General features: G+C 38.1%; 1 protein-coding gene across 2 annotated transcripts in view; it reads right to left on the bottom strand.

The window, feature by feature from the left end:
- Positions 1–13,358, bottom strand: part of LOC149785884 (CD109 antigen-like) — a 117,746-nt gene that overhangs the window by 82,258 nt on the left and 22,130 nt on the right. For both annotated transcript variants that reach the window (XM_089979874.1, XM_089979875.1), the window contains exons 5-8: positions 8,037–8,107; positions 5,602–5,656; positions 3,421–3,494; positions 1,639–1,678 (exon numbers count right to left, since the gene is read on the bottom strand). In XM_089979874.1, coding sequence (XP_089836000.1) covers positions 1,639–1,678; positions 3,421–3,494; positions 5,602–5,656; positions 8,037–8,107 — 240 coding nt within the window. The remainder of the gene's footprint in view (positions 1–1,638; positions 1,679–3,420; positions 3,495–5,601; positions 5,657–8,036; positions 8,108–13,358) is intronic.

Here is a 13,358-nt window from a genome sequence, read left to right as displayed (position 1 = left end):
CAGATACCAGTGCATGTCACGAAGCAGATGAACACCCTAGATACCAGTGCCTGTCATGGAGTAGATGGATACACTTGATACCAGTGCCTGTCATGGAGTAGATAGATACCCTGGATACCAGTGCCTGTCATGGAGTAGATGAACACACTGGATACCAGTGCACTGTCATGGAGTAGATGCATACACCAGATACCAGTGCATGTCATGAAGCAGATGAACACCCTAGATACTAGTGCACTGTCATGGAATAGATGAATACCAGTACACTTTCATGGAATAGATGGATACACTCGATACCAGTGCCTGTCATGGAGTAGATAGATACCCTGGATACCAGTGCATGTCACGAAGCAGATGAACACCCTAGATACCAGTGCCTGTCATGGAGTAGATGGATACACTCGATACCAGTGCCTGTCATGGAGTAGATAGATACCCTGGATACCAGTGCCTGTCATGGAGTAGATGGATACCCTAGATACCACTGCCTGTCATGGAGTAGATGGATACACTCGATACCAGTACCTGTAATGGAGTAGATGGATACCCTAGATACCAGTGCCTGTCATGGAGTAGATGGATACCCTAGATACCAGTGCCTGTCATGGAGTAGATGGATACCCTAGATACCACTGCCTGTCATGGAGTAGATGGATACACTTGATACCAGTGCCTGTCATGGAGTAGATGAATACCCTAGATACCAGTGCCTGTCATGGAGTAGATGGATACCCTAGATACCAGTGCCTGTCATAGAGTAGATGGATACGTTGGATACTAGTACAATGTCATATAGTAGATGGATACAATGGATACCAGCACCTGTCATGGAGTAGATAGATACCCTGGATACCAGTGCCTGTCATGGAGTAGATAGATACACTTGATACCAGTGCCTGTCATGGAGTAGATAGATACCATAGATACCAGTGAACTATCATGGAGTAGATGGATACCCTAGATACCAGTGAACTGTCATGGAGTAGATGGATACCCTAGATACCAGTGCCTGTCATGGAGTAGATGGATACCCTAGATACCAGTGAACTGTCATGGAGTAGATGAATACCCTGGATAATAGTTTCCAGTATAGATATGACAAGATACATGCTAAAGTGGCAATTTCTGCACTTGCCTTCCAGAATAAGCATAAATGATAGGAAAAGAGGAAAGAATGACTGGAGATGCCAGCATTATAGTTTCCAAAAAACACTTAAATGCTGGTGTTTTAAGGTCTGTTTACACTGAATAGCAGAAAAATTAAACACTCATTAAACTTGACAAAAAATAGAAAATTTTATTCTGGATCTAACTTTGTTATGTATTTGATAAATCTCAAAAACAGACAACTATCCAACATTAGTGATTGACTCAGCAGGTTCTGTTTTCCTACTTCATGTTTTATATACTTCCTTGCAAAATTAACTCAGATCAATTTAGAGACATTTTATAGTTTGCAACAAGTTCTTTTTAAGTATTCATGGTACATTAATGCAAGAGTTACTCTGGCACACATACTTCCAAGCAGACACTGATCACTAAAACTCATGGTATACCATACAAAAGCACTGTTCCAGTAGATTTTGTACAGATCTTCTTGAAACAATTACAAAATTACATCTGAAAAGAGGCACTTACAGTATTCTTCCACCTGGAAACTCTTGTTGTATGTGTAACCCTGGAAACAAAAATCATATAGTAAAGTTTGTGCTTATCAAATTTAGTGAAGAAAGGCTCTCAGTTTTTTCAATACATGTATTAGATGGACATGATCAGAAATGGCAAGACATTTCACATACATGTATAATATTAATCTGGTGTTCTTTGCAACAGAATTACCAATATCACAAATAATTGGCCAGCAATAAAAATATTTCTATGACTGAGTAGAAAACAAGTTTTAGAATATGCAATGTATAAAACAGTATTTTGATTCAACCAAGTTGAGGCACAAGCTTTACATCAAGAAAAACAGCACAATGGATTTGCAACTATATGATGATGCAAGTAACACGATCTTGATGATGACAGTACAGAGCATGCAAGGAAAAGGAGACCCAAATGAGCCAAAGATTGCTCATGTGGCTGACAGCTGTTTAACAGTCAAGTGCAAGAGCAGTGTTAAAAGATCTACGTCGCTATGATATTTTATGTATAAATTTCTTTCAATTCAGTTGATTTTAATATTATGAAAACAAGTTTCCAGTTTTCTTAAGTTGTCATACCTTCAGCTATATTTGATGGAACATCATTATCATTTGCTAAATGCATTAAAGACCAAATGCAGAGATTCGTTCTGTCAGAGTTGCTCAAATTAAAGATAAAGTTATGTCAATGTTTTTGTTTTATTCTCATAAAAGCAGCATGTCTGATGATATATTATTATCATTTTTATAAATGTGAAGGTTTTCAACCCAAAATGCTTTCTGTCAAATTCAGTTAATCAGTTTTTAAAAGAAATCAAAAGTTATACGTATACTTTTAGTTACGCTGCAGCCATATTTAATGGCAGATTGGCATTATCTATGCACAATTAAAAAAACTTCACACCAAGACGCTGTCAAATTTGGACATAATCTGGTAAGTGGTTTCTGAGAAGTCATAAAAAGATTTTATATTGTTAGTAAAGTTGACTATATTTTTTTGTGAAACAGCATCACTCACACATATCTGAAAGCTCTCAGTGCCAGAAATATTTTGGGTATAAATTTGGTCAAATTCTGCAGTATGTGGCCAAATTTGATAATGGCTCGGTATCATTCGTATAAAATTACAACACCTACATGCCAGGTTGCCTTCTATCAAGTTCTTTTGAATGGAGTTTAAGAACATTTATCAGAGTGGAATTTGAGAAGACGATTTTTCTAATAATTTAGCATAAGCAAGAATCCAATCTATGCCAGGATGCAGTCAAATTTAATCAAATATTTCTATATTTAGTAACAGTGACCATACTAGTAGGTGGACCAGCACAATCTGATTAAATCAGAATGAAATTCATGCCAGAATGTTTCCTTTTAAATTTGGCTGAATTATGTTGAGCAACTTTTGAGAAGAAATTGAAGGACCATGTCACAAGCTACATGGCCAGGTGAGATAAAATGGCCAGGTGAGCTAAATGGCCAGGTGAGCTAAAATGCAATGACACTTATAAAAAGGCTTATTACCACATATTTATGACATGTACCATCAATTTAATGCTATTACATACCACAGAATTTTGAAAAGTCAAAATTCTATGGACCACAAAATACTGTTTGTCTTTACTGCTGTTCTGTGTTCTAAGGTTTCAGGCAAAGGAAACTTTTATTCTGGGAATGAACAAGTCATTCTAAGTAAGACTGATGCTAAATATTTGTTTGATCGACATTTGATTTATTAAAGTTTCTTATCAATGTCCATGGAATGATAGCAACTTACATGAGCATCCACTTGGATTGTCCAGTTTCCATAATTGGGTTGATCTGATAGCTGAAAGCTCTGGCTTACAAAACCTGAAATGAGCAGGATCATTAGTAACCTCGCCTGCATTGGATACCCTTTTGTAACATAATGGTTCTGCAGAACTCCATGAAGCAACAATAATCATATGCCCTTTGGCAAGATAAGGGTTCTATAGAACACCTGGCCTGGTTGTTGTTGTTGTAGGGTTTAATGCCATTTTTCAGCACACGATAGGCTATACATGGCGGCCAGTATTAATGGTGGAGGAAGAACCTGGGAAAACCCTGGAAAGAACCACAGACGCACAACACCTGGCCTGGAAAAACAGGTCAGATACTCTTTTGTAAGGTAACAGTTCTGCAGAACACCTTGCCAGGACAAATATTTATCAGGATCCTTTTGGCAAGGTAAGGACAATGGTTATACAGAACACCTTGCCTGGAACAACAACAACATATTAGATGCTCCTTTATAAGGTAACAGTTCTGCAAAACAACTTGCCTAAAACAAGTGTATTGGATGCCCTTTTGTAAGATAAGGGATCTGCAGAACCCCTTGCCTGGAAAAACTAAATATCTAATTCCTCATGCAAATATGAGTTCTGAAGGACATATTTCTTGGAACAACAATGTATCTGATGCCCGTTTGTATGATAAGAGTTCTGTAGAACACCTTACTTAGAACAACAAGGTATCAAATGCCATTTTAAACATGAAGCCAGTATATTGTGAGGGTAATTAGGTCTGGATAGTTTATTTTTTTTAAAACTACTGGAGTAATAGAAATTTCACACTGCCAGTGTTGGTCATGGGACCATTCAATATACAGAAAAAAATGATCACATAAAACTCAAAAGACAAGGGGTTCCTGAACTAGATTTTTTTTTTGTATACTCCCACTGCAGACCAAGAAGTAACCAAAATTTCCAAAACTGCAGTCCTTGAAAAATTGCCAAGTGGAAAATTAGGTCATCAAATTTGGTTTCAACTCATTAGGTCCTTGAAAAATTGCCAAGTGGAAAATAAGGTCATCAAATTTGGTTTCAACTCATTAGGTCCTTGAAAAATTGCCAAGTGGAAAATTAGGTCATCAAATTTGGTTTCAATTCATTAGGTCCTTGAAAAATTGCCAAGTGGAAAATTAGGTCATCAAATTTGGTTTCAACTCATTAGGTCCTTGAAAAATTGCCAAGTGGAAAATTAGGTTAAGAGTGTAAGTTAAACAGGGGGTCATAACTCCATCAACATTTTCCAGAACAATGTGAACAAAATTAAATGTGTGATAAATAAGGTTAAGACTAAGTTAAACAGGGGGTCATAACTCCATCAACATTTTCCAGAACAATGTGAACAAAATTAAATGTGTGATAGATCTTAATTATGTAAAGCTTCATACTAAATATGATTTTAATCCGTTAAGTCCTGCAAATGAGTGAAAATAAGCCTCAAAGACCAAGTTCTAAACCCAACATGGGCCAAAACACCATTCAATTTTGATGGAAAACTGAAAATTATACTTGACATATGTTCTAATAATGAAAATAATAAAATGCTTTTATTTAAGTTTGTTGTCAACTTTCTGTGATCAAAGGTTTTCGGCTTGCTTTGATGAAGGTTCAGGTGTTACTGAAGGTGCTGCAAAGGTGCTCTGTGAAGGAACAACAATTAATGCCCATTTGTTATTGCTGCAGTATAATCAAATAATTGTGAAACATTCTTAAAGGTGGTTGTCAGCATAAGCAGATTATGATATAATAATGCTGTGTTAGGGTGGCTTGTCAATATGAATAAAGATTATGTTTATGTAACAAAAGATTCCAGTATAATTTTATGTCCAAGTTTGTGGCTTCCTGTCATGGTGCCTCTGAATTTCTCAACTCCAAACCCAAGATTTTATAAAAAATTTAACAGGCAAAAATGTTATTGCCAAAAAAATCATCAGATGGTATACTTTGTTGCCAATAAGGGGAAAAAATCACAATTTGCAAAACTGGCGAAGCCCAGCGTGATCCCTGGAATCATGATGTGATCCACTACCTCCCTGATCTTTTAAAGTTTAAAAACAAAATTTTGACACCATCACCACCACCAACAGAATAGCAAAATATATATATCTTGATATCTGATTGGAGACAAAAAGTGTATTTCCAGCCCCTACCTCCTGCATTAGTCTGCAAACCAAGCCATCTTCTCACTGGGAATCCTGTTGGGTCCTGGAATGATGAAAGTGGCCACAATAAATTACCAATTATTCAGACTCTTTACGAGTCTTCAAGACACTGCAATAATATCACTTATCATAGTGATCTTTTATTTTAACAAAGTCGGTGTTCATTTCCAAGAAGCATTCTTTTAAAATGAACTGACCAATTTTGAAAATACCATTAGCAACATATCTCTGAATCCAAGATTACACCCTATGTTTGTATGGGTGTTAAAGTGAGAGTTGAACATGCATGTGTTTGTGTGTGTGTGTCTGTGCGATTTGGATTTTTAATGTAGCTTTAAAAAAAAAAATGTGTCTGCCTTGGATGCAGGAGGTTGTGGGTTCAAACCCTGGCCAAGTCATACCAAAGACTTTAAAAATGGTACTAGCAGCTGCCTCACTTGGCACTTAGCATTAAGAGGTCAGTGCTAGGACTGGTCAGCCTGGTCTCAGGATAATGTGACTGGGTGAAACACAATGCTACACGATTGCAGTATCATGCCTCAGTGCTGGACATCACTATAAACTGTCACACTGAAAACATAATAGCAATACGACTAGGTTAAAATTCCAAATCGCACACATGCACCCCTGTTTCAATGATGACCAACTAGACATCATAAGATGTCTCACTCGGGATTTGTAATCTGTTGTAACACTATCCCTAATTATGGCTGTCACTAGCGATTTGTAATCTGTAGTACCACTATTCATAATTAGGGTCCTCACTAGGGATTTGTAATCTGTTGTAACACTATCCCTAATTATGGCTGTCACTAGCAATTTGTAATCTGTAGTACCACTATCCATAATTAGGGTCCTCACTAGGGATTTGTAATCTGATGTAACACTATCCATAATTAAGGCTGTCACTAGGGATTTATAATCTGTTGTGCTACCATCCCTTATTAGGGTTCTCACTCAGGATTGCACTCTGTTGTAACACTATCCCTAATTATGGCTGTCACTAGTGATTTGTAATCTGTAGTACCACTATCCATAATTAGGGTTCTAACTAGGAAGTTGCAATCTGTAGTAACACTATCCCTAGTTAGGGTTGTCACTATGGATTGTCATCTGTAGTACCACTATTCCTAATTAGGGTTATCACTAGAGACTTGTCATCTGTAGTACCACTATTCGTAATTAGGGTTGTCACTAGAGACTTGTCATCTGTAGTACCACTATTCCTAATTAGGGTTGTCACTAGAGACTTGTCATCTGTAGTACCACTATTCCTAATTAGGGTTGTCACTAGGGACTTGTCATCTGTAGTACCACTATTCCTAATTAGGGTTGTCACTAGAGACTTGTCATCTGTAGTACCACTATCCCTAATTAGGGCTGTCACTAGAGACTTGTCATCTGTAGTACCACTGTCCCTAATTAGGGCTGTCACTAGAGACTTGTCATCTGTAGTACCACTATCCCTAATTAGGGCTGTCACTAGAGACTTGTCATCTGTAGTACCACTATCCCTAATTAGGGTTGTCACTATGGATTGTCATCTGTAGTACCACTATTCCTAATTAGGGTTGTCACTAGGGACTTGTCATCTGTAGTACCACTATTCCTAATTAGGGTTGTCACTAGAGACTTGCAATCTGTAGTAATACTATCTCTAATTAGGCTTGTCACAAATGATTTGTAATCTGGAGGCCTGGGCTCCTAACCTGGAAAATGTTGGGAGTCACAGATTAAATATTTTGAGTCCCACTCTTAAAATTAGAATTTCAAAAGGTTGTTATTCATTTATCAAATGCCAATGTGATCAAGATATTGTTTGTGTATTAAGGTAAAAGCTGCACCATAAACACCCCCAAGAACTGTGTTTGAAACATGTGGGGCAATACAATAATTTTTGACCAATAGGAGATAATTTATAATTTTCATTATTTTATTCCTTACAAACTTTAATATAAATAAGAACCATACTTAATTTTGTATTCACTCATATTAAAAATATAAGGCAGGGATTATAATTTGTAATCATGTTTTTGCACTAGTGCAGATCTGCATAATGATTTACAGCTCCTATCATTTCATACTGAACTGTTATATGAATTGGGAAGGAGGGGCACCTGTAGATGTGCACAGTAATTTTAGACTGTGTGAGATAAGCTTCCAAATATGACACCAGCACAAATGTATAAAAGGGGTGGGGTAGGGATGTTGTTTAGAAATGTGGAGGTTATTATTTAAGGTGAGATCCTGAAACCACGGGTATGCTTTTACCGATGTGAATCATCCTGACCTGAAGTACTGAGAGGATCAGTAGTAATGCATCACGAAATTTCTAATATGTGCAATTTTCATATGTAACTACAACCAAATGACAATAATTAGTAATTTAGTAATCTTATGGTCTATCATGTATAATTACTTACCAGAACATATATTGTCATGCTTCCATATTTTGGCATCAAGTTAGGTAATATTGGAATCACTCGAAATTGAACTGAAATTAAAGGAGAAGAATATAAAGATAGAATATTCAATTTACTATTGGATTCAGTGATCAATGCTCGGTATTTATTGATGTGTATATTTGACCTAATCACTCACAAAGTAAATAAAGTCACAAGGATTGACAACGTAAATCAGAAAGAAAAGCATGGGGCACGTAGTTGCTTCAGTGCCCATTAATGCTGTGTAATTTACCTTCTTTTGTAGAATATAAATATAGGATTACTTTCTCTGCATAAAAAAGAAAGGTCATTTAATACAGCCAATATAGTCTTCTGTTTCTTTGACTGCCCTGATGATTAGGCCCCATTTTATTAAAATTTTCTATCTTGTATTCCAAAATAACTGTTTGCATGTGTTTTTTTTCTACAGGGGGCAGAACTCTGCATAATCCCAAACTTGTGAGCCTAAAAAGTCCTTATCACAGGTTAACTCCTTTGTTTTCTAAAATAGAAAAAATGGTAAGAAAAATACATGCACTGACTGTACTATATCATGCAGAGAAAATGGGAGCTATTCATCAGCAGCAGGGGGGGCGAATCCTACAAAATACTTTTCCGAAATACCCCTTCCACTGAAACTTTTCCCGATAGAGGGCTTATTTCGACGAAATAACACTTTTATTCAGAAAACGAGACAAAAAAAAATGTCCCTGAAAATGCTTTGTATTTCCGCTGACATAACGCGAGTTACTTCAATAAATCCGACTCGTATCCGACATAATTTCCACGGTGAGGTATCATCGAAAAATCAGGTGTAGTTTGCGCCCCCCTGCTGCTCTACGAAGTCGAAGATTTCCAAGGAAAAACATTTTTATGTTAACCATACAGTGTATCAAGTCCGATACGGTATCGTGTCCGCGGGTCGTGTAAATTTATTGTTACAAATCCGTGAGGTTTTCTTTGAGCATGACTGAAGAAATTTTTAAATTTATTTAAATCCATATCGCCACCACACCAGGTTTGATGAATATTTCTCAGCGTATGAACATCAACTCCATTAAACACAGCAAGAAGATTACAGTTATCCCTGATTACTTTTGGTATTTGTGTATAACGTTGAGTAACATAAATGACATCGGTGTTTTTATGACGACCTCGTGAAAATATTCTTGCAGGATTTTTTTGCTTGTCCAGCATCACATCATCATACACTACTAGGTTATTTATTTCCCCGTCGAGGTCTTCCACGGACGGAGCTTCTTCAATATCAGTTATAAATTCAACAACATCCTCGCCGTCTTCACTCAGCGCTTTTGCATTCTCATTAAAATCTTTTATAACATCATAACAACGTTGATCATCCACAGACGGAGCTATCAAGTATAGTTTGTCCCATTTCATCCACTTCATTATCATGTTCAGTAGCAGTTGCGTTTTACCTGATCCTGACGGTCCTATGATGATCATTCTGATAGAATTTGGTAGCACGGAATTATGCTTGACTGGTTCTTTCCTTCGCGTCGCAGAAAAATCAGTGATCTCCATTTGTATATAAGGAATAATAATTATGGATCTATATTGTGTAAAGTGTAAGGCACGAACCCCTACAAACGACATAACAACCATTACAACAAAAAATAACAGACAAGCACTTTCTGGTAAGTGTGCGCGATGTGGCACAAAAAAATTTAGATTTCAAAAAAAAAGCCTGACAAAGTCAGCGGAGGTGACATCGCAGCAACCCTCGGACGACTTCCAGGTACCCCTTGGGCTAAATATCCCGGAGAAAAACATCTCCCAGGATACAATTACTGCGGTCCAGGGACACGACTAGATATCAGACTTGATGAACAATCTAAACCAAAACCGGGAGAGTATCCGATAAACGCTATCGACGCAGCGTGTCACATGCATGATGTTGCTTATCGAAGTAAAGATCTGCAAGACAGGCATATCGCGGATGTGAAATTAATTCATGCACTAAGCGCCATAAAAAATAAATCATTTAAGGAGTCACTTGCTAATTGGTTAGTAAGATCAGCGATGAAATCTAAATTAGTATTAGGCGCTGGATAATTAAATAAAAATGCAAGCGATTTATTATTCCCCGGCCGGATACTGGAGAGGTAACTCAGCAATTAATAAACTCGCCAACGCGGCATCAGTAACACGCGAGGTTGCCAAAAATTGGCTATCAAAACAAGCAATATGGCAAATCTACTTACCACCACCTCGACAAATCAACTTTGCACATTTTGATGTTAGTACCCCCAATGAAGTTCATCAGGCTGACATACTATTCCTGCCTCATGATACTGTCCGTAGAAAAACATACAAATACGCGCTAACAGTAGTTGATGTTGCTAGTAGATACAAAGAAGCAGAACCGTTAGCGACTAAAACAGCCGCTGAAGTCGCCTCTGCGTTTAAACGAATTTATCAGCGAGGACCTCTAAGCTGGCCCCGATTATTACAAGTTGATCCTGGCAAGGAATTTCAGGGCGCGGTATCATCACTGACAAAGCAGCATAACGTTACCATACGACGAGGACATACTGAAATTCATCGGGATCAGGCAATTGTTGAGCGATTTAATAGAACACTCGCTGAGAGATTATTCGGATACCAGTACGCGAGGGAATTCATTTACGATACGAGATCTCGTGAATGGGTTGCAAGACTGCCAAACGTGATAGCCGCACTGAATAATGAAATTACCAGAACAACAAACATGAGACCTGTAAATGCAATCACAAAAAAATATATACCCCGCGTCAGTGAACGTGTTTCAACGCGGCCAACGACGCTAGCGTCCCCGTTGCTGGGTAATGTCACCGTTAGGTATTTATACGAACCCGGCGAACTCGAAGGAGGAAAAAAAAGGGCAACTGATCCTATATGGAGCGTTACAACACATAAGATATCTAGCATAACCAGATCAACTGGAAGAAACGCAATCTACAGATTAGATTCAACTGCTCCTCAGCGTGGATTCACACGCGAGCAACTTCAGGTGATTCCCACGGATACACAATTACCACCTCGATCACTTAAATAACTGCAGCAACACCTCTGCGTCGATTACACTCAAGACAGGTCAGCATTACATTTTTACGCGTATGACCGAGATTGCTGTCTATTCTATCCACGGTAAATTGTCTTGGGTCGTTTTTCGAATACTGCCATAATAATAAACAATTACAACTCGCACAGTGATTATTCTGACGCTCACGTAACGACAACACAGCGTTGATATCCAGGTTAAACTCTCTATTATTTTTCCTGTCGCTTTGTCGGTAACTGTCTAATTTTTTTCTTATTTGATCTTTTTGCGTTAACTCAACAACGGCTGACTTCGTTGACGTATCTAATACAATTCTTCGTAACTGAGCCATCTTTCTTACTCTGGACACGGCTAAATAAACTAAATTTGACCATTCGATGCGGTCATCAACGATCCAAACAGTTGTATCAGAAATAGTTAATCCTTGTGCTGAATGAATCGTCATAGCATATCCTAGTGTCCACGGTGATTTATTTATTGCTAATGCATCTTCGACCGCATCGACGTTAACTGTTACTATATCATTCAATACTAAATTTTGTTTCTCTGGTTTTCCGGGAATATCAACATCAATATTCTGCAATCGTGTATCATCTGGTCTATAACATAACGGCACTTCCAACGTTGGAAATTTCTGCCGCTGTAACTGAAATAGTCGCCGCTGAAGTGTATCTCTGACTGATTTTCTACTTGCAACAATTAAATCATCTGGTTTCCACGCCGTTAAAAAGTTATCAAATGAAGTCTCTGGAATTATTTCACGCATTATTTCACATTGGACTTTATTGGTTTGTAGCCTAATTAGTTTTTTAAACTCCTTTAATGTGTCATCAAGCGCTCTGATGTCATCACGCATTTCCTCGTAATAATCAACAAACCCTCGTAACCATTCGTGGGGAGATTCGCCGACAAATGGTGGTGGTTGACCATGATCGCCGCACATCACAACTGCGGTATTTTTCGTTAACAACCACGTCAGGAACCGTTGTAATGTATCCAGCGGCACAGTGTCTATTTCATCCCAGATGATTTTCTCCGGGATATACTTCGTTCCCATTCGCGTAGGAGTCCATGTACCGCCGCTGTATTTGAAAAAGCCGTGATAAGTGCAGGCCTTTACTCCGCGTTGTATCATTTCTCTGGCAAGTCTGTGTGTTGGTGTTAGCACGACCAAATCAGAACCGCGGAATAGTTCGATTGCACGAGTTGTCTTACCACAGCCTCCAGGTCCGTTCAAATAAACTGTTCTGTGTCTAGCAATTGGATCGTACACAGAAGGCAACGACAAAGTTGTCCACGACAAGGTTGTTGATTTACGATATTCATCTTTAATTTCAACATCAGCTGATTCACAGTACGCGTGCAACTCTTCCTTTTTTACTCGCCATGTTCCCCATTGATCATCCGATGTTGGTAAATCTAACGCTGTTAAATCGTCTTCGTTAATATAAAACGAATCTGTTGCAACCCTTACCGCGAAGGGAACTCTATTCACCATCGACAATAAATTTATAGAAACATAAGCCAGCATAGAGGATCTCAAATGAGTGTACTGAGCTGAATCACCGTCGATATAACTAACAACTGTTCCTAATCGTTTTCCAGGCATCCCCGGCAATGATATTATTATATCCTCGCGGCTACAAAATGTATCTTTCGCAGTAGTATCAGCGATAATGAAATTTAATTCTTCTTCATCCATAATTAATCGACTGTGATGTCGTTTATGATCATATGCTCCACCTTGAGTAAATTTACCTATCAATCTTCGGCCGAGATCTTTACAGTTGCGCTCATCATGTTTATACGCCAGTGTGTGTAATTCTTCTTCAGACGCTGTAGGATAATTTAATTTTAAGTCAGAATAACACGCAGTATCAGTTGGAGTTGGTAACCAAACTGAGGTTTGTTTTGAGTAACAAATAATCCCCTCACTGACAACAACAGATGTTAGTATTGTTTTGTCAACCATAAACCGCAACAACGGAAACGGCACCCACTTCCTTTCGTGGAAATGTCTGCCAAACCAAGCATAATTAATAGGATGTAACCGTGTTGCAAATTCGAACGATTCCACGCGAGCAAATCCAGTCAGGTCAAAATCAGGTAAAGGTCCGTTAATAGCTACTCTTGTCATTAAATTTGTGGGATGTCCAAATCGTTTAAAGTATTCAGCGCATTCGCCATAGCCAAGAAAACTTCCTGGATAGCACGCAATCATATCCACCGATACCATA

This window comes from Sinohyriopsis cumingii, chromosome 13 (assembly GCF_028554795.1).
Source record: "Sinohyriopsis cumingii isolate HCF-2022 chromosome 13, ASM2855479v2, whole genome shotgun sequence".
In the NCBI taxonomy this organism is placed as follows: Eukaryota; Metazoa; Mollusca; class Bivalvia; order Unionida; family Unionidae; genus Sinohyriopsis; species Sinohyriopsis cumingii.
The sequence above is the reverse complement of the archived record's forward strand: the minus strand, read 5'-3'. Positions and strand labels throughout refer to the sequence as shown.